The sequence below is a fragment of the Dromiciops gliroides genome, chromosome 4, assembly GCF_019393635.1.
Source record: "Dromiciops gliroides isolate mDroGli1 chromosome 4, mDroGli1.pri, whole genome shotgun sequence".
NCBI lineage: Eukaryota > Metazoa > Chordata > Mammalia > Microbiotheria > Microbiotheriidae > Dromiciops > Dromiciops gliroides.
Genome location: NC_057864.1, coordinates 185,550,327 through 185,573,611, shown reverse-complemented (window position 1 = coordinate 185,573,611; position 23,285 = coordinate 185,550,327). Strand labels below are relative to the sequence as shown.

The window sequence follows — 23,285 nt, the reverse complement described above, 5'->3', positions numbered from 1 at the left end:
ATTCAGGAGTACCTGAGTTCAAATCTGGCCTCAGACACTTAACACTTACTAGCTGTGTGACCCTGGGCAAGTCACTTAACCCCAATTGCCTCACTAAAAAAAAAAATTCATTTTATAAGCTGGAGGTGGACACTAGTCATAAATATTTCATGCTGTTTAGTCCATTAAGATTATAAACTAGTACAAAGTTTTTCTCCAATCTGTATGCAATGGGATTCAGTTAAATTAACTTTAATGGTATTAAAGAATTAGCATTCATGATTGGGAGAACTGAAGTTATCTTAAAATGTGAAACACACACTCTACTGGTGGAGGGAAAGAAGCCGCAACTCACACCCTATTCTGAAAGCTGTGCAAAAACATTCTTTGTTTAGAAAGAAACAGCTAACCCAATTTTACTGAAGGATACTTCTGCATACCTCTCAACTTTCAAGGATGAGAATACCACTTTTACACTGAATTACATTTCAAAGAGAACTTTCCCCCCTCAAAATAACATTTTAGGAATGCAGTTATTATCAGAGGGATTTATTTTGATTAAGTAAAAAGGTAGGCTTTCTTTAGAAAGCTCAAATATACTATGCTGGTTTGATAAATTCCTTTCTTTTCTTTGTTGTGACATATGGACCCAAGCTCCATCCAAGTCATGTTCTGCTCTTTGGCAGCCTGAATACCAAAGTTAGGGAATTTGGCTGGCTCCAGAATCTCCAAATCCTTTCACTGCAGTGTTACTTCTAGTTCGTTTATTAAATACTGTGCGCTTCTGGCACAGCAATCTACTTCCCAACCTCTAACACAGTTGGCTTCCATAAATAGTATTTGTTTAGGGGGTGAGAGAAGAGTGGCAGACTAAGTCTGAAGGACAGGGACTATTCACTGAAGAAATCTAGTAAACAAGGTTTTCAGTATTACAGTGTGGGAATTTATAAACACCTTTCAGCTACACCATTTTCTCTTTGATTTGATTCCCACTTTGGTGGGGTGGGGAGGGAAGAGAGACACAGGGACACAACAGAGATTATAATCCAGAAATGACTGTAATGTGAAAATAAAAGGGACTCAAAAATTATTTCAAATGTTTTAAAAAGTGACCCCAAGAAACTCCATATCCAGAAATTACTAATATAAAAACAAAACGGACTCATAAAAATTATTTCAAATGTTATAAGTGACCCCAAGAAACTCCACCCAGCATCAAAATCGCTGTTTAGCTTGGTACCTGAACAGAACCCTGTCTTATTATAGCAACTTAATACTTACGTATAACTGAAGGATATTTAGTCAATGAAACACTTATAAATATGAAAACAAGCTTAACACCTTTCCTGCTGAACAAATAATATTCAAAAACACCCAACCAATACAATTCTGAAATTCACTTCAAGGTAGACCTTTTAAAATAATTCCTCTCCATCACCTAATTATTTCCTTGTGCACAATACTCCAGCCAACCCCAGAAATGCTGTGTAGTCAAGAGGATGTGCAGCAGTAGCAGGATGAAGGTAAATATATTGAAAACACTTAAAAATATTAGATACCATAGTAACAAGATTTCCAAACCATTGATGGGCGAGTTCATGTCCCACAACCAGAGCAACCCACTGGCGGGATGAAGAACAGGAGTTTTTTGGATCAATAAGCAATGCAGTCTCCCTATGTTTAAAGAGAAAAAAGCAAGCTGATTAATACAGCAAGAAAAAACAAAGTAGTAATAGAAAAATACAGTGAAAAAAGTTTCCTGCAAAATAGTACATAAAAATATCAGATTCAATTCCAGAAACCTACAAGGAAAACATTATTCCATTGTATGCAATGTAAGGACAGAAAAAAAAATCCAATTAGATTTGATCTTAATAGAACCTGAGTATTTATAAAAGATCAAAGACTTAACCAGAAAGGCATCCTCTCACTCTAAAGGTAAAATATGAGGCTGTCTAAAATCATGGAATTTCATCTAGTAGATAAGGAAGATCTTATGTTTCTCTAAAAATGGAAAAGAGAAAAATGCATTCCACATAAACAAACAAAAAAACAAACAAAAACACTGAGCTGACTGTTTGAAATGTAGTTCATCTGAGCAGGCAACTGAAAATGGAGGCTGGGAACTTGTTACACACAGTGCTTTATTTTTATTTTATTTATTTTTTTTTGGTGTGGTGGGGCAATGGGGATTAAGTGACTTGCCCAGGGTCACACAGCTAGTGTCAAGTGTCTGAGGCCGGATTTGAACTCAGGTCCTCCTGAATCCAGGGCCAGTGCTTTATCCACTGCGCCACCTAGCTGACCCCACACACAGTGCTTTAAAAACCTAATGTTTGTATTGTGGTAACAGATGTAAAAACCTAGCTAGAATAGACACCTGGGGCTAGTTTTCAATGCTGAAGAAATAACTACAGAATTATTATGGGGAGATTATACATCAATTAAAATGAAAGGTATGATGAAGAAGAATCATATGAAAAATTCTACTAGTGCTCATGTTAAAATCTTCTAACTTTGCATACTAGGCTTGAAGTGCTAATATGTTTTTCTGAAATGCACTCCAGGGGCATTAAAAAAAAAATGATTCAAGCCTTTTCTACTACTTTGTAATTGCTTAATATTCACAAAGGATGAAGCCCAACAGCAGCAGTCCTTATATATGAAAACTAGGAAAGCAATGGTAAGGCAAGACAATATACTGTTAACATACCTATAAGTAACAAGGCCCCAGTTCTCCATGGCACCTTTATAAAATAAACACAAAAAAATTATGGATATTTATAATACATTCTAATCTCTTACAGTATTAATTCAAAGAGCATTACAATTCAGCAATAAAATGAAATTTACTTTACCAGCTGCAAAGTCTGCAATAGCAATAAGATCAATTTTGGGTAGAGGATAAGGAACATTGAAGTAGTCCTTATAAAAAGGTAGAGTTTTAGCAGCAACCTACAAAAAAAAAAAAAAAAGAACACAAGGATAGGTCTGATAAAGCTTCTGATTATAATTGGCAAATAAATCACAAGGGAAATCTGAAACTACGCTAGATATATCAAGTTTCTAAATGCAAAAAACACCATCTCCAAAAGGATATCCAAATCTCCAGATTTACAAAAAAGTATATAGTCATCTAAATTCTAGTCAATAAATGACAGCATTAAAGTTATAACTACACCATTATCTGCCTGTCCCTGAATAAAAAGTCACTATCCTTTTTTTTTTGGGGGGGGGGGGTTTTAGAGTAATTGGGGGTAAGTGACTTGCCCAGGGTCACACAGCTAGTAAGTGTTAAGTGTCTGAGGCTGGATTTGAACTCAGGTCCTCCTGAATACAGGGCTGGTGCTCTATCCACTGCGCCACCTAGCCGCCCCCCCCAATATCTCTTTTTATCCTAAACTTGGATTATTTTAATTTACATGCTGTAAAACAACAATTTAAGACCAAGTTCAGATTTCCTATTATCCCAACGGCAACAAAACCACAAACACAACAAATTTTTACTTGATACTATAAATTATAAAATGATCCATTAGGAATACAAACTCTCCAATATGGATCTCCATCAAATATATTTACCTCTAATGCAAATTTTCCTTGTTCTGCTTTGCCAACAGGTGTATAAACGCGAACACACACACCATCTTTTGACCTCGTCTCAACAAAGTCATATTCTCCCACAACAAATGCCACCAAGTATGTTGACATGACAGGCGTGCGGGCAAACTTTACTTCAACCAAATTTTCATCATCAGGGTATGGTTTCCGGTCAATTACATTCTTTCAAATAGCAGAAAAAGAAAGATATACATATATTAGTCACTGATGAGCACAGCCACTCTACAAAAGTAAAACTGCAAAATTCAAGAAGCTTTTCTTCAGGCCCTTCTTTCCCATTCAGCACCCTTATCAATTCCCATCCACAATAGGCCCAGTTCTATTACACAGTGTCCTGACTTCCCCAATCCAGTAATGAAAGCTCTCTAACTCATTTATACTTGGTTGTTAGCGATCAAAATATAGCTTGTCTGAGGAAGATTTATATTATAAAAGATACTGGGAGCAGATGAATATAAAGAAATTATTTGCTCATTGGAGAATGATATACTATGTCTAAGTTACAAATACATTTTTTAAAAATAAAAGCCTTTCTTAACCAAGGATCCAACATCAAACAGTTTGGGAAACTGACGAAAGTTTGCCTGTGAAGGCCCCAACCAATTTTATGCCACTTCCCCCAACTCAGGTACTTTTCTTCCTGCTTATATCAACAAAATCAGGTCTAAGGAAAGATTAGGTAAAACTCACTTTTCCTGGGATATTCTCTCTTTAATTAGCTGACAAAGAAGGAACAAAATTATGCAATTTCAAATTGCCCACAGTCAGGGTGGGAGAGGTCTGTTTGGAGGTTTCTGAACAGTGGTGTCTTTCAAGTGTTACTGGAATCATTTTCATGACTGCCTCTAACTCTGTCTACTTGTAATGTCACTAGCCATGGTAGTTCTTCAAATACTCATATATGTAGACTGCAGTTTTATTTATGAATATGATTAGGCCTGGTTATATGGAAATATGATTCTAAGATATGGTTAACTACCAATACAACTTCCCTCTATAACATAAATATAAATTTTGCAGCTTATTGACAAAAAGGGCAAACTACTTTCTTCCACCAGATAATAAAAAATTTTAGTTCTAATTTTATTCTTGCTTAGCTACTTGCATTTAATTGTACTCTAAGAAGATATTTCTTTCCAAAATTATAGACAGTAAATTCAAATAAAAGCATTTAAGAAAGAGTTAAATCAGTAAACCAACTTCTAACAGCTTGTTAAAAATTTCAAACTACTTATTTACACATACATACCATGTTTGATAAAGCTACTCTGTCCTTAGGGACAACCAATGAGATGTCAAATGTTGCTTTGATAGCAGGCTCATCCCAGCAAGGAAATGCCCTCCGGGCATCAGTAGCCTGAAAGGAAAAAAAAAATTAATTAGCAAATCGGAATTTCATGAAGAAATCACAAACAGCAATACAATAATTTATAATTCTGCTTTCATCACAAGACATTAAACCATTTACAAACAGCTTTACCAATAATGTTCACCCCAAGATAATAACCACTATTATAACTAAGTATATAAGGCTAGGTACAACAAGAAGAAAAGTCAACTCCCTTATTTAAAAAAAATATGAAACAGTTATGAAGCTAAGGAATAGAAAGACTTTTTGAAATGCAGAGCAGTCATTGTTTTGAAGTGTCCAATGGACTAGTTTTCTTCAACTTATCTGGCTCTTAGAACTGAATTCTAGACATCTTGATGTGCTTCATTCTTTACCACAAAAAAAAGTAGGAATGATAAATACTGCTATGGGATACATATCTCCTGATGAATAAAAAGAAATATACTTCTTGACTAGTTCACACAAATTATATTCTCTTAAAAAAAAGATAAAAAGCTAAAACAATACCAAAAAAATCCAAACCAAAGAACTGAATCTTTCTTTCTTTTTTTTTTTTTGGGTGAGGCAATTGGGGTTAAGTGACTTGCCCAGGGTCACACAGCTAGTAAGTGTTAAGTGTCTGAGGCCGGATTTGAACTCAGGTACTCCTGACTCCAGGACCGGTGTTCTATCCACTGCGCCACCTAGCTGCCCCCTGAATCTTTCATAAAGGAAAAAAAAAGTAGATCTATTTCAGACAAAGCCAAAATCTAAGAGCTGTAAGCAACATTTCCTATAACACAGCAAATAATCTTCATTCTTTAGATGGTCCAATAATAAATCCAAATACTAGAGAGTCAGTTCAGTATCTATCTGGTTTTTTTTTTCCTTCTTGTAAATGCAGCTGTACAGAACGTCCCAAAAGTCTCAGCCCAGTTTTAAGCACTTAAAACTGGGCTGAGACTTTTGGGACACGAACAGTAAATTCAATCACCATTAAAGTTATTTTACTAAAGATCAGATAAAGATTCTCAAAACCACAAATACAGTTAAGGCTAATGGAATAAATTTTACTAAATAGTAATGTTTAAAAAATTAGATTAGTAGGGAAAACATTACATACCTCAAACTGTGTAACAGCAGCATAACGTACTTCTCCAGAAGGAGTGGTGTATTTACTTCTATAGAAACCTTTCATTTTATCATTTAGCTCTCCAACAAAATCTATCTTTAAGGTTCCTGTACCTGTGAAAGAGGGCAAATGAAAATCACTATCATGCAGTTAAACATAAAATTGTTAACTTTCAAATCAGTTTTATTCAGTTGATACATCTTAAAATTCTTTCGAATGTTTGCCTTAAAAACAAAGATAAATAAAATTAAGGTGCCCTAAATAATTCTAAAGCTTAGTAGCTTTCACTTGTTTAAAAATCCATTTCATCTTTTGGGGGAATAACATTTTCATGTGATCAAAATCACAGTATCAGATCTTATTTTAACAAGGATGAATAAGCTCACTTGTCATGTCACTTCATTAACTCTCAGTCTAAATTACTAAAATAGGGATGGCTGGGCAAAATGATACATAAATATAAAGGAATATATTACTGCACCTTGGGAAATGATGAGTATCAAGAACTGAGAGAATCTTAGTAAGATTTGTATATGGGTGTGTGTGTGTGTGTGTGTGTGTGTGTGTGTGTGTGTGTGTAAAAACCTATATCGGACTGCCTGCTGTCTGGGGGAGGGGGGAGGGGGAGGGGAAAAAATTTGAAATTGGAAATCTTATGTAAACAAATGCTGAAATCTATCTCTACATGTAACTAGAAAGTAATAAAATACTTTTATAAAAAATTTTTTTTAAGATTTGTATATAAACTGATGCCAAGTTAAATAAGCAGAACCAGGGGCAGCTAGGTGGCGCAGTGGATAAAGCACCGGCCTTGGATTCAAGAGTACCTGAGTTCAAATCTGGCCTCAGACACTTGATACTTACTAGCTGTGTGACCCTGGGCAAGTCACTTAACCCCAATTGCCTCATTAATAAATGGATGAATGAATGAATAGATGAGCAGAACCAGAATAACAAATTATGTCTACAAATAATGTAAAGAAAATGACCCGATTTGTAATTTCACTGATACTGGAAACTCACTATACCAGTGCAAATTGGCACCTTCTTTGCAACTTATAGTATTTGAGAACTACTTCAGCACTAAGAGACTAGTAATTTGCCCAGGGCCAGAGAGTCAGAATATGTCTAAAACAGGATGTGAATCTACTCTGCCATACACCTATCTTTAAAAAAAGAAAAAAAGAAAAATTATGTATATAGGTATGTATGCATGACTATACAGGGGAAGTAAGAAAATTTCAACTGCTCTTCTTTACACTAGAATGTTTGTGTATGTTAATAAAATTTAAGAAGTCACCAAAATATACATAAACCCCTAAGAAAAACTCCATAAATAGTCTGTTATCTAGGTTCACTCAAAATAGGACAGTGGTTCTTCATCTTGACACCATTATAATCCTTTATGAAAAGTCAAGGACTTGTCTGAAAGATGCAAATAAATGAACCTTGAAGCTTATCTAACTTTTCAAATAACAGATAATTATATATATGCTTAATCTATAAGTAATGCAATGCCAACAAAAATGTAGGATAAGCTAAACAATTTCATTCTGCCCAAGCTCAAACGCAACCAACTCATTTTGACTTCCAGAGTAAATAGATTACAAGTGCTTCTAGTTTTCAAGATATAAATTTAAAATCGCTAGAAATCAACAACTATAGAATTGTCACCTATATTTCACAAACCTGGTTACAAAAAGAAAAATGTTAACTTTATTACTAATTACTAACAATCTAAGCCTGTTTTAGAAGTTTCATAAATTTAATGATGAGTATGACTATAACGAAACACATTAAAGCTTATATATCCAGAAAAGTACCATCCTTGTTCAAAGAGTCACTTTGGAAGCCACACACTTAGTCTTTTTCTTTTCTTTTGAGGCAACTGGGGTTAAGTGACTTGCCCAGGGTCACACAGCTAGTTAAGTGTCAAGTGTCTGGATTTGAACTCAGGTCCTCCTGAATTCAGGGCCAGTGCTCTATCCACTGTACCACCTAGCTGCCCCACACTTAGTCTTAATTACATTGCCGTTATTCAGAATGTTTTGGACCCCCCCCCTTACAGAAAGAACTTCAGAACCTAAAGCCTGAGTATCAATGATGAATGAATGAATAATTGAAGAAGTATGTATTAAATGCTTACCATGTACACAGTTCTGGGAATACAAATAAAAAAGCAAGACAGTCCTTCCTTTCAAGGTGCTCACATTGTAATAGGGAGAGACAACACAAGTTTCAACTTAAAAGTCAGATGTAAATAGCCCAATGGGCTTTGCTTAGGCTGAGTGGCAAACCAGATGGTATGCAGCTTCTTTAACTGAACAGTGCCAAGGATTCTGAGGACAAATAAAGTGGTTGACTGAACTGGGCAAAATCAATAATTGATTTTTCTAGTGGGGCTTCTAATTTGGTTTTGAAAGCAGTTTTAAAAGAAGAGTTCTAAAAATAATTTAAATATAATAGCATCACTGGAATATATATAACTTCCAAAGGGTATTGAGTAATTTACAGGGAAAGTCACCTACTTGGACAAAATTGTTTTTGCATGTATTTATCATCCTGTTTTATAAACACACCCCACATGCCACTGTTAACAGGAAATGAGAATGAAACAAAAAATAAAAAGGTTTCTACGTTTTCTCTGTTCTTTCTCATATATCTCTTGAAGAAGAAATGTTATAGACCTAGGACAATAAATGTCAAACAAGAAAGAAAGGGCACTAGATTTCTTTAAATTATCATGCCTCTTAAGGAATTTTTAAAAATCAATAAAATAAAATTTTTTAAGAGAGGGGGCTTGAAATGGTTCTAAATCCTAACAACTACTCATACTTCACCATGAAAAGTGCTACTCCACAAGGATACTAACCATCGATGAATGCTGAGGTTGCTAAGTATTACAATGTTTATAGGCAACCAGCCAAAATTCCTTATGGTGCCAATTTCAAAAACTGGTTTTGCTTAATTGCAAATTAATCTAGTTTGCAGAATTATTAGTTGTACTGATAAGGTTAAAGTTAGAAAGATTTCTAATGCCCAAACCCACCTTATGATCTGTTGAAAAGTTCACGCGGTTATTAGGAAGACAAATCCACATGTGGAAACTGTGGAAATTCAAAGTAATGAGAACCTCTCTCCTTCAGCAAAAGAAGATATATGCAGTCTTACAAAAGAAATTTGAAAATAAGAGTGAACCAGGGGGCAGCTAGGTGGTGCTGTGGATAGAGCATAGGCCCTGGAGTCAGGAGGACCTGAGTTCAAATCCAGCCTTGACACTTACCTAGCTGTGTGACCCTGGGCAAGTCACTTAACCCCCAATTGCCTCTCTATAAAAAAAAAAGTGAACCAAGTGGCTTTAAATCAGTTAAAAATCAAAATATTCTGTTTCTCTCTCTCTCTCTCTCTTTTTTTAAATTAGGCAATTGGGGGTTAAGTGACTTTGCCCAGGTGTCACACAGCTAGTAAGTGTTTAAGTGTCTGAGGCTGGATTTGAACTCAGGTCCCTCCTGACCCAGGGCTGGTGCTCTATCCACTGCCGCCATCTAGCTGCCCCAAATATTCTGTTTCTCTTAAAATTAACTCAGTGCTCTTGAAAAAAGCAAGATGACAGCCAGGAAACCCATCCACAGGTCCAGTACAGTTTAAAGCAATAACATAAGTTTTCTACCCATCAACACAATGTCCCCAAGTATTTCACCTTGAACTCTTAAAATTCCTTGGCCTTAGCACAAGGCAAGAAACCAGTGGGGGATTTAAGAATATAAACAGACTACTAAAGTCTATGCCAAATGTTGTGTCCTAGTTATCATTATCCCTTGATCATCAGATTCATAGTCCAATCCCTTCTTTTTTGAAGATAAAACAAAGAACCATGGAGATACAATGTTAGAATTCCTGCAACAAATGGCAATAAAAATTATAATAGGAAGAACTGCAACTCTGCACTTACACTCTCAGTTTCATTATCTTCTTAGTCTTTTTAACATTTTACTCAACCCACCATATTTTCTACAATCTACTGGCCACTCCATTTCCCTTGACTCTGAGCATTTCCTCCAGCTATCCCCCCAACACCTGAAACTCTCACCCGCATCATCTGTCTCCTGGCTTCCCCAGCTTCTTTTTCAAGTCCCAACTAAAATTCCCACCTTTTCTATGCTTTTCCCAATCCCCCTTTATGCTAGTGCTTTCCTCTCTTGATTAGCTCCAATTTAAACAGTCTTATAACCCTGCTTTACATAGCTCTTTTTGTTTTATCTCTCCCATTATACTATGAGTTCCTTGAAAATGGACTGGGGGTTTTTTTTTGTTGTTTTTGTGGGGTTTTGTGGGGGGGTTTTTGCAGGGCAATGAGTGGTTAAGTGACTTGCCCAAGGTCTGGGGTTTATTTTTAATAAACATTTTTATTCCAAATTCTATCCCTCTTTCCCTACCTTCCTTCCCTCCCTCCTAAGTCAGTAAGAATAGTATAGGTTATACATGTGCAATTATGTAAAATATACCATATTAGTCTTTTGTTAAAGAAAACAGAATTTATAAAAATGAAAAAAGAAAGTGAAAAATAGCATGCTCAGTCTGTGTTCAATCATATCAGTTCTTTCTTTGAAGGTGATAGTATGCTTAATCAACAGTCCTTTGGGATCGTTTTAGGATCCTGTATGTTGAGAATAGGTAAGTCATTCACAGTTTATCAAACATATTTCTGTCACTGTGCACAATGTTCTCCTGACTTCACTATACATCAGTTTATATAAGGATGTAATCTACTCTGCCATACACCTATCTTTAAAAAAAGAAAAAATTATGTATATAGGTATGTAGGTATGTATGTATTACAACTATACAGGGAAGTAAAAAAATTTCAACCTGCTCTTCTTTACACTGGAATGTTTGTGTATGTTAATAAAATTTAAGAAGTCACCAAAATATACATAATCATATACATTTTTTTGTGGTTGGCTTAGATTTGGAAGCTAAAGGAATGCCTATCATTGGCAAATGACTGAACAGCTGTGGTATGCGATTATAATGGAATATATTGGGGCAGCTAGGTGGCACAGTGGATAGAGCACTAGCCCTGGATTCAGGAGGACCTGAGTTCAAATCTGCCTCAGACACTATCACTTACTAGCTGTGTGCCCCTAGCCAAGTCACTAACCCCAATGCCTCACCCAATAATAATATAATTAATAATAAGCACAATGGGATAGAATCAGGCCTGGTACAATGGTTCTGTTTAAAATCTACTCTTTTGGAGGGTAGCTATAATTTCATTTGACCAAAATCAGTACCAGATCTTATTCAACATACATGAAATAAAACTAATATACCATATCAACTTAGCTTTTACTATCATATAGATGGAAGGCATACTGCCCAGTAACTTTTACTATAAACTTTTTAGAAGTCATACAAAGCTAAAGTAATTTTATCCATATGCTGCAAGAACTCCACATTAGAATTAAAAATTTATTTAAGAATGCAGGAATACTAGCCATATAAATAGAATCCCACTAGCACAGGATAAGTGGCACTTGAGAGACACATAATCCATTAATATATTCCCTGCAGCTCCTTCTAAACCTCTGGGGAGAAAAGAAAAGAAACATCACTACCAATCATCCACATAGTACAGATTCTCTCCTTGAACTCCATCACCTTGGTTTCCCCCAAACTACCATTCCTAGTTCATCTTTCAGCAAGGACCACACAAGTGGGTGAAGCATTTCAGAATGACTGGCAAGACTGCCAAAACACAAAGATTATGTAAACACACTGGAAAGTGTAAGAGGCAGCCCACACTGTTACTTTTCAAATTATAAAATGTGAGTTAAGTAAAATTTTGAATATTGATCAACCCATTCTGGAGTTTACTACTTGTAATAAACACCTAGGTAATAACCAGTACATGTACTGGTTACATGTATAAATATATATGCATATACATATACATACATATACTGTGTGTGTGTGTGTTTGCATACAGAAGGGAGGTCTTCAAGAAGACCAAAACTGCCTGTCATGACAAATGTTTACGGATGAAATCTGCAAAGCTACTCAAGATTTTCTGGACCAATACTGCTTTAGCAAGATTTCAACCAAGTACAAATTTAAAAGAAATCTTTCACTGTTGGAAAATCATTACTTTAGTTGTACCAGTCAATGCCCTACCTTCTAAAACATAGGTATGACCGGATTTAAGAAAGTCTGATACCATCTGAATTGACAAAACAGATAAATTCCAGAATTACTGTTTCCATTACAAAAAGTCTTGTAAAAAGCATGCCTTATAGGGCTGCTTTAAAAAGCAGACCTCCTTTATTTAACCACCATATTATAGACCATTAACTTCCTGGTATGTAAAAAGTTAAAAATTGAATGAAAATCAACTAGAAATTAAGATAAAACATCTCTGAAAATTATAGATTTAATTCAGAGGAAAAACATGATTTTGATTTATGTATATGTTCTTTGAATTAGTATTATTAGTATTTTGAATTAGTAGTGAATTACACAAAATGACCTACTTAAAACAGGATAAAGTGAGTACTCTTCTTGCTTAGTTCATCTTTTTTTCATTTAAAAAGACAACTCTGTTGACCCAGGAGTTGCACTACTTTCAATGAACCTGAATATTCCAAAAGATCTGCTATAATATTTAACCTACTACTAAAAATGAACAAGTCATAATATAATTTCAAACTGAATGCTTATACACATACACATATATGATCAGAAATACATGGGATACACATATTATTGGAAGACATTGGGGGCCAATGAGGGTTAAGTGACTTGCCCAGGGTTACAAAGCTAGTAAGTAGGTCTAGTGTCTGAGGCCGGATCTGAACTCAGGTCCTCCTGAATCCAGGGCCGATGCTCTATCCACTGTGCCACCTAGCTGCCCAGCATTCATTTTTAAGATGTTAAAATAAAACATTTTAAAATCAAGATATTCTGAATATTTTTAAAGAGCTGTATATATCAGAATTTTTCTGAGATACTACTACATTGCTTACCTGTTTGGAGTGTACTAGGAAAAGACAATGTAACTTTCTCATCTTCATTCTGATAGTTAAATCCTGTGGCATGTATTTCTGAAACAAAAAAAAGTACCAATTTAAACTCATGAACTAAAATTTCCATTAAAATTAAATACCACACCATTTTAAACAATTCAGCAAATAAGGTTTTTTGTGGTTTTTTTTTAAACTAGCAAAAACAGAATGTGTGTTTGCATCTGTAGGAAAATGATTAAAGCTAATTCACAAATTTGAGAAAAACAGCAGAAAGAGCATAGTTGAGATTAGTATTCCTCTATTTCTTATGACATATTTGAGAAATATCATGTCTATCCTATGATAACCCTTTCTGTGCTGCAATTACTCTCACATACAAATTGAAGAAAGTTATCAACAATTTCAGTGAACTGATGCAACAAAGAAAGTTATGCTTCCCTGCTATAGAGGTCAATCCTATCCCAGCTCTAAAAATACAGTATACTTGGGATAAAAGTCAGTTTTCCTATACTTTACAGAGACCTCTTTTTGTGGAGAGCCAAAAAGATAAGTTCCACAAAGTTTTTCAAAACAGTAATTTTTCACTAGGAGGTTATTTGAAGTATATATAACAGGCCATGTTGAGATATACCTTCTAGAAAGCCTCAGAAAATTGGTTGGGTCAGCACAGTCCAAAAATCGAGGTTGGGTTTCAATATAAATCAGAGAATTATAGTAAAAAAAATATTAAGTGCCTACTATGTGACAGGCAGTGTGCTAAGCTCTAGCAGATACAAAGAAAAGCAAAAGACAGCATCTGCTTTCAAGGAGCAGTCTGATGGGAGAGAAAGAGAAGCAACTATATAGAAACAAGCTATATACAGGACAAATAAGAAATAATTAACAGAGGGGAAGGCACTAAGAACAATGCCTTCATTTTGCAAATGAGGAAACAGATCCAGGGAATTATAGTGACTTGCTCAAATTCACACAAGTAGTAAAGTAGTAATAACTGATGTAAAGCTGGGATCTGAATCCAGATCATAAGATCATAAATTTTGAGCTATGAGAGATATATAATGAGAGGTCACTGCATACAATCCCCCTTGATTTTACATATTCTCAAACTCTAAATTCATCACTCTACCCAATATTAGATAGTGTTAATTATAATTTCTTTTTAATAAAGTGAATACAATTTATCATACCAAGGCAGGAATCTTAAAAAAAAATGTTTTTATTTAACTATCCTTTAGAACCTCCTAGAGTTCAGCCTTGGGCAAGCCAAAATCTCCTCCTACTCTATTCTCCCTAAAAGCAGATTTGTGGACATTTAACAGAAATCCAACATTTGTATACCACATTATTCATCAAGTTTCTAGATTTAAATGACAATGAACCTTGACCAACAAAAAGCTGGAGATTAGCTCCAAGACAGTCCCCAGTTCCCAAGGTTGGTATCATGCTTGGCACTTAAGGGAGGAAAAAAAAATCACGCATTGTTTATGAACGTTCCTTTCGGGCCAAGGCATGATATAGCACTGGTTAGCTCTCGGGGGAACTATATACAATGTCAAAGAGAAACCCCAGTAAGGATGCTAAAGCTCATTCAAAATTTAAGAAACAAGCTTTGAAATGTCAATAAATGGAAAAGATGGCTCCAACAGAATAGTAATTTGGGGGTGGGGGCAGGGCAATGAGGGCTAAGTGATTTGCCCAGGGTCACATAGCTAGTGAGTGTCAAGTTTCTGAAGCTGGATTTGAACTCAGGTCCTCCTGAATCTAGGGCAGGTGCTCTATCCATTGTGCCACCTAGCTGCCCCCAAAGAATAGTAATCTTTTTTTTTTTAATTGAGGCAATTGGGGTTAAGTGACTTGCCCAGGGTCACACAGCTAGTAAGTGTTAAGTGTCTGAGGCCGGATTTGACCTCAGGTACTCCTGACTCCAGGGCCAGTGCTTTATCCACTGTGCCACCTAGCTGCCCCAGAATAGTAATCTTCTTAAATGAAGTATCCTCTATTCATTCACAGCTTATCAAATGTAGCAGTTATTTGTGGATATTAACTATGAAACATTTACTACACATGTTCTGAGAGTTACTTTCTAAAAGTTTGTAGAAGCTAATAATCATTAACTTTGCTTCAAAAGTTGGAAAGTGAAAACAAAGAAGTCAAAAAACACATTACAATGGGGCAGCTAGGTGGCGCAGTGGATAGAGCACCGGCCCTGGAGTCAGGAGTACCTGAGTTCAATTCCGGCCTCAGACACTTAACACTTACTAGCTGTGTGACCCTGGGCAAGTCACTTAACCCCAACTGCCTCACCAAAAAAAAACAAACAAAAAAACACATTACAGGGACACTTAGAAATTTAAAAATTATACAAGAATAGAAATTACAAGAAATACACAGGATTAGCTATATATGCCATTTGTACAAAAAAAGCTCCAAGTTTATTAAATACCAAAAATTTGTTTTGTCACAAATGAGAAGCTACCAAAAGAACTCCCTTTTCAGGTATACAGAAAAACTAGATTATCATCCTTCCAAACTGCATTTTCATGTTGCAGATAACTTACTCCTTTGCATTATAGATTATTCCAAACATATCTAGTTTACTCTTTTTTTTTTTCCGTTTTCCTTTTTTTTTTGGTGAGGCAATTGGGGTTAAGTGACTTGCCCAGGGTCACACAGCGAGTAAGTGTCATGTGTCTGAGGCTGGATTTAAACTCATGTACTCCTGACTCCAAGGTTGGTGCTCTATCCACTGTACCACCTAGCTGCCCCTAGTTTACTCTTGTATGAAATATCATATAAACCATAACATGCCATTAGCACTTTTTAGATTATGTTAGTTTAGCTACAGAAAAACCATAGGGGTACAAACTTATTATGGCAAAGCAAGGATAAACATTTTTTTCATTTTGCCTTCTTTTTGGCTAGCTTCTTAAACTGTAGGTTGGGGTCACATAACTGAATGTGGGGGTTGTGAAAACTTTGGCAACAGTAAAAGGTTATGTATAGTTATCTTATATACCTTACATATATAAAGGTTATATAAACATAATTTTATAAACCCAGCATCATGTAAAAATTTCTCAGGTGAAAAGGGGCTGCAAGTGGACAAAGTTTAAGAAGTCTACTCTAGATTTACTAGTAACAATGATTAAAAACAAAGGAGACAACATCACCTCAAAGAGAATTTTCTAAATTTAGGAAATTAGTAGTGAAAGCACCGCTAAAAACTTTTTGGGGGGGAGTCAGACAAACTCAGGTCCTCCTGAATCCAGGGCTGGTGCTTTATCCACTGCACCACCCAGCTGCCCCCTAAACTTAAAGTACTCGGCACAAGGCTCTGATTAACTGAATGACAGCCAGAAAAATCCCTCCTCCCCTTTAATTTGTTGTTAAATACCACCCTAAAAATTAGTCCCTGTTCCTGCTCTATGCTGAGAATAATTTTAATCATAAAGATCTAAGCTTTTGGGACAAACAACTCAGTACTAGATAAAAACTCCTTGGAAAACTGGAAAACAGTATGGCAGAAACTAGGTATAGACCAACATTTTACACCATATATCAAGATAAGGTCAGGGCAGCTAGGTGGTGCAGTGGATAGAGCACTGGCCCTGGAGTCAGGAGTACCTGAGTTCAAATCCGGTCTCAGACACTTAACACTTACTAGCTGTGTGACCTTAGGCAAGTCACTTAACCCCAATTGCCTCACTAAAAAAAAAAAAAAATTGGTACACGATTTAGACATAAAGGGTGATACCATAAACATTAGGGGAGCAAGGAATATTTTACCTGTCAGTTCTATGGATAAGTGAAGAATTTGGGACCAAACAAGAGGTAGAGAGGATTGCAAAATGTAAAATGCTGATTATTAGGAAGGTTTTGCAAAGACAAAACCAATACAAACCAAAATTAGCGGGAAAGCAGAAACCTGGGGGGTTAGGGCGGTGGTGGTGGTGGTGGTGAGAGATTTACAGCAACTATCTCTGTTAAGAATACAAGTCATGGGGCAGCTAGGTGGCGCAGTGGATAGAGCACCGGCCCTGGAGTCAGGAGGACCTGAATTCAAATCCGGCCTCAGACACTTAACATTTACTAGCTGTGTGACCCTGGGCAAGTCACTTAACCCCAATTGCCTCACTAAAAAAAAAATTAAAAAAAAAAAAGAATACAAGTCTTTTCCTAATTGATACAGGGTCAAAGGATATGAATAGGGCAGCTAGGTGGCTCAGTGGATAGAGCACCAGCCCTGGATTCAGGAGGGGAATGGGATAAAGAGAGAGGGGCAAAAGAAGGAAGGACAGAGCGGGGGAGGGGACGGACAGAAGCAAATACCTTTTGAAGAGGGATAGGATGAAAGAAGATGGATAATAGAATAAATATCATGGGGAAGGGAATAGGATGGAAGGGAAACAGTTAACAATAGTAATCATGAAAAAGAGAAAAGGGGGAAAAATTGTACAAAAATATTTATAGCAACTCTTGGTGGAGGCTAAGAATTAAGAACCAAGGGAACGTCCATCAATTGAGCAATGATGGAAAAAGCTGTGCTAGATGATTGTAGTGGAAAGGTCTTGTGCTACAGGAAATGACAAACAGGATGATTCCCCCCAAAACCTGGAAAGACTAATGAACATCGATGTATAGTGAAGTGAGCAGAGCTGGGAGGACATTGTGCACAGTGACAGCAGTATTGTTCAATGAGCAACTGTGAATGACTTAACTACTCTCAGCAATGCAATAATCCAAGACAATCCCAAGGAACTAATGAGGAAGCTTACTATGCACCCCCATAGAAAGAACTGATAAAAAGAACACTTGTGGATTGTACATATATAACCTGGTTGCAATCTTGTGGAGGGGGGAGGAAAGGAAGGGAGGGAGAAAAATTTGGAACTCTAAATCTTATGAAAATGAAAGTTGAAAACTACCCTTATGTGTAACTGGAAAAAATAAAATAAATGTTTGTTGCTAAAAAAAAAAATCAGAGGGTCAAAGTTCTGTGTTGTTATAACTTTCAACAAATCTTGTCTGAATCTAGCTATCTACCTGTGTGAGATGCCCTGAAGTTAGACCACACAGTCCAAGAAGGAAGAATACTGGATTTGGAGTCAGAGGACCTGGATCTTTATCCCAGCTGTTACCATCTACAAGAGATAGGCCACTTCTTTCTGGACACTGAGGTTGTCACCTATAAAAGCAAAGGACTGGACTAGACAGCTTCTAAGGGCCCCTTTTTCAACTCTACATCTGTAAATCTGATATCCTTAACAAAGCATTTTGTTCTACTTAAAACAGTTTTTGGAGGGGAGGTTAGGGGAAAGGCAAGGTGGTTGGCTATTTTATTTTTCTTAACAGTTAAACTATTATCAAGAGAAAATGTATCAATAAAGTGTAATGTTTAAAAACAGTGGTATATATGGAATACTACTGTGCTGTAAGAAATAAGATGGTGTCAATGCCATTCAATGCACTCCACATTCAGAAAAGGAACTATGGAGTTTGAATACAGACTGAAGCATACTATTTTCACTTTTGTTGTTGTTTTTTGTTATTGTTCTTGTTTATTCTTTCTTGTGTTTTTTTTCCTTTTGTTCTGATTAATGTGGAATTATGTCTAACATGATAGTATAACCTATATTAAATTGTCTGCTGGCCTCGTAAGGGGGGTAGGGTAGGGAAGGGAGAATGGGAGAAAAATTTAGAATAAAAATAAATATTGTGTTAAAAAAAAAGGAAAAAAGATGACATCAGAAAAACATGAGAATACTTACATGAAATGATATAGAAAGAAGAGGGCAAAACCAGGAGAAAACATTGCATAATAACAGCAATATTGTAAAGACAAAGAATTTTTGTCCTAAGACAAAGGTTTTTTTTAATTTATTAATATTTTATTTTTCCAGTTACATGTAAACACAATTTTCAACATTTTGAAAAATCCTGAGCTCCAAATTTTCTCTCCCTCACCTCCCCCTGCCTGAGACAAGAAGCAATTTGATAGAGATTATACATGTTCAATCATACAAAATACAGAAAGTAAAAAATAGTATACTTCAATCTGCATTCAGACTCCATTAGTTCTTTTTCTGAAAGCGGATAGCACTTTTCATCATGAGTCCTTTGGAACCGTCTAGGATCACTGTATTGCTGAGAATTAGCAACATCATTCACAGTTGACCATTATACAGTATTGCTGGTTACTGTGTACAATGTTTTCCTGGTTCTTTTGGCTCACTTCATTTTTCATCAGTTCATATTAAATCTTTCCAGGTTTTTCTGAAATCATCCTGCTTATTATTTCTCATAGCACAATAATATTCCATTACCATCACATACCACAACTTTTTCAGTCATTCCCCAATTACTGGACATTCATTCCATTTCCATTTCTTTTGCTACCACAAAAAGAACTGCTATAAAGATTTTTGTATAAATATGTCCTTTTTCCTTTTTGTTTTGATCTTTTTAGCATACAGACCTAGTAGTGGTATTGCTAGATCAAAATATGTAGTTTTCTTTTTCTTTATTTTTGGGGTGAGGCAATTGGGGTTAAGTGACTTGCCCAGGGTCACAGAGCCAGTAAGTGTTAAGTGTCTGAGGCCGGATTTGAACTCAGGTCCTCCTGAATCCAGGGCTGGTGCTCTATCCACTGCACCACCTAGCTGCCCCTCAGAATATGTAGTTTTATAGCCCTTTGGACATAGTCCCAAATTCTCTTCAAAATGGCTGAATCAGGGGCGGCTAGGTGGCGCAGTAGATAAAGCACCTGCCCTGGATTCAGGAGTACCTGAGTTCAAATCCGGCCTCAGACACTTGACACTTACTGGCTGTGTGACCCTGGGCAAGTCACTTAACCCCCATTGCCCCGCAAAAAAAAAAAAAAAAAAAAAGGCTGAATCAGTTCAAAACTCCCAACAGCACATTAGTGTCCCAATTTTCCCACATCACCTCCAACATTATTTTCCTTTTCTGTCATATTAGCTAATCTGACAGGTTTTAATTTGCATTTCTCTAATCAATAGCATTTTAGAGCATTTTTTTAATATGACTATAGTTGGCTTTGATTTCTTCATCTGAAAACTGCTTGTTCATATCCTTTGACCATTTGTCAACTGGAAAACGACTTCTAAAAAAAAGTCTTAGGAGCTTTGTTCAAAACAACAACCAACCAACTAGATGAAACTCGGCTCCTGGGAAAGAAGTGATGGAATATAGATCCAGTCTTTTTTTGACATGGCCACGGGAATTTGTTTTGCTTCACTATATGTTTGTAACAATAGTTTTCGTTTTCTTGCTTTCTCAATGAGGGCAGGAGGAAAGAGAGAGAAGGAAGAGAATGCAGATCTGAAAATAAAATTTTAATAAGTGGGATCTAGTATTTCTTGTACCTTTCTGTCACTTATGTGACTATTCAAGTTGAAGGCTGCTGTAAGATGCTGCTGTACCTAAACAGTTATATTCTCTTTTTTTTTTTTTTTTTGGTGGGGCAATGAGGGTTAAGTGACTTGCCATGGGTCACACAGCTAGTAAGTATCAAGTGTCTGAGGCCGGATTTGAACTCAGGTACTCCTGAATCCAGGGCAGGTGCTTTATCCACTGTGCCACCTAGCTGCCCCCAGTATCACTATTTCTTAAGCATCCCCAGCCATGCCACTCATTTCACTCCCAGCACAATTCTCTCTCTAAACTGCTTCAATTTCCCACCAGCTGCCTTGTCCACCTTGGGATGCCTCCACTTTGAGGCCCACTACCTGACTGGCGAGTTCTTACCCAAGATTCCCACTTCATGAGGAGTCCCAACTATGCAGTTCACTTCAATCCGGGCTTAACTTCCTCTCTAGACTGCTTCTAATGGTTTATCATCATTATTCTCATTCCCTCTCCCTTTATCCTTCTCCTGCCCACCCCCCCACCTCACCCCACCAGTATTAGAATGTAAGCTCTTGGACAGTAGGGACAATCTTATTTGTTTTGCTATAAAGATGTTGATGTCAGTCAACAAGCATTTATTACTATATTCCAGGTATTTGCTTTCTTGTGTTTCTATTACCAGTACTTAGCATAGAGCTTGGCACATAGTAAAATAATAAATGCTTTATTTACTTATAGTAGACAGGAAAAGAATATGACACCTCATAGAATAACTGAATAAGATGCCAGTTACCTAGCATGGCACACAGAGAGATGAGAATATTGTGATTTGTGGAATCTTTTTGCCTAAGCATGATGTCAGAAAGAAGAGCAAATAAAATTTTGCAAAGTACTTTTCCCCTAACCACAGTTCTAAGCATCTGCAGTGTTGGTAGATGAAAGATAATCAATTGACTTGCACCCCATCCAACCTCACCTCTGCTTTACAGAATCGCTTTCTTCCTTCAGTATCTATATGAACAACATGACTAATGTGGAAATATATTTAATGTGATTGTACATATATAATCTATCAGATTGCTTGCCTTCTTGGGGAGAGGCAAAGGAAGGGAGGGAGAAAAATTTGGAACTCAAAATCTTTTATAAATGAATGTTGAAAACTATCTTTACATGTAACTAGACAAAAATACTATTAAGATTGGGGAAAAAAATACTTAAATGAAGCACAGCCTTCCATGTGAAGCCTTTCCTGAAATCCTCATCTACTAGTGCCCTTCCACACAAATGATCTAGTATTTATTTACCTTTATTGTCTTTGTATTTATTCTATGCATATTTATACATGTCCTTGCCACCTTCTCCATTAGATGCAAACTCCTTTTGAGTAAGGATTATTTCATTTATCATGTTTGTTACCCTAGATTGTTGCACAGTGCGTAGTACATAGCAGGCCTTTAATAAATACTTGTTGAATGACTGATTGGGGCATTAAAGGGATGAAAAGAACAAGATCCCAGGATGGTTCAGGTCAGCTAGTTCTAAATGTCTGCAATTCTGAAATGGAAATGAATGGGGTGAACATCTACTTCAGATAATCACATCACTATTAAATTGCTTACAAAATACATCTCTAAATCTAAGCTAAAAGCTGCCTAATACACTAATAGCCCTGAACAAGGTACCAAAAGAACTGAAGGAATTCCTCATGATCCATGACTGTCTTAAGAATTTATTTTTGAGTAACATGATGATGGTCATGACTGGCATTTATGTTTATATATGTATATATAATATCTGATATGCATCATAGGTATGAAAATTGTAAAATGATATTTTGTTTCTGTTTGGTTTTGGTTTTGCAGGGCAATGAGGTTTAAGTGACTTGCCCTGGGTCACATAGCTAGCAAGTGTCAAGTGTCTAAAGCTGAATTTATCCACTGCACCACCTAGCTGCCAATACATATATTTTCAAAGCACTTTCTATCATAGATAGCATATAGGGCTACGGTTTGCAAAACACATTACATATTTCATATGATACAATGAGATAGGTGCTATTATTAATGCCATTTCAGAGATAAAGAAATTGAAGGTAAGAAACATGAGGTGATTTCCCCGGGGTCACACAGCTAGTAAGTATCTGAAGAAGGATTTATACACATAACACAAATTAGAAAATGGTTGGGGGCAGCTAGGTGGCACAGTGGATAAAGCACCGGCCCTGGATTCAGGAGGACCTGAGTTCAAATCCGGCCTCAGACACTAGACACTTACTAGCTGGGCAAGTCACTTAACCCCCATTGCCCCACAAAAAAAACTCCCCCCCCCCAAATTAGAAAATGGTAAAATACATAAGAGATCAAAGAGAGTGGCCTAAGAAATTCAAGGAGAGAAGGATCACTTCTAGCTGAGGAAAAAGCTAGAAGATCATGGCATGAAGAAAAGATCTGGCACATAAATTGGGCCCTGAGTAAGGAAAAGAAAGATACCAAGATGGGATGGGGGACATTCCATAGCACAAAGAAGTTAAGGAGAAGAATGACAAGAAGGCCTTTGATGCAGTAATTATCTATGCAAACTCACAGTGTTAAAGTGAGTACTCTCTATAAACCTTGAATGCAAATAAATATTTATTATTATTAGTTAGGGAAGAAAGTGTGTAAATGTATACAGGCAGGAAAGGACAATGTAAGATGAGGGAAGGAGTCCAGTTATGGCTGAAGCACAAAGTGGGCCAAGGGAAATTAATAAATTATTTAACCTGATAAGCCTCAATATTCTTATTTACAAAATGAAGATTCAGACTAGATTACTACAATCCTTTCTGGTTTTA

At 36.3% G+C, this 23,285-nt stretch overlaps 1 protein-coding gene across 1 annotated transcript in view; it reads right to left on the bottom strand.

The window, feature by feature from the left end:
- Positions 1 to 23,285, bottom strand: part of NPEPPS (aminopeptidase puromycin sensitive) — a 90,243-nt gene that overhangs the window by 46,042 nt on the left and 20,916 nt on the right. The window contains 7 exon segments of the mRNA XM_044002896.1: positions 1,539 to 1,653; positions 2,693 to 2,726; positions 2,838 to 2,934; positions 3,562 to 3,762; positions 4,850 to 4,957; positions 6,054 to 6,175; positions 13,085 to 13,162. Of these exon segments, the coding sequence (XP_043858831.1) occupies positions 1,539 to 1,653; positions 2,693 to 2,726; positions 2,838 to 2,934; positions 3,562 to 3,762; positions 4,850 to 4,957; positions 6,054 to 6,175; positions 13,085 to 13,162 (755 nt within the window).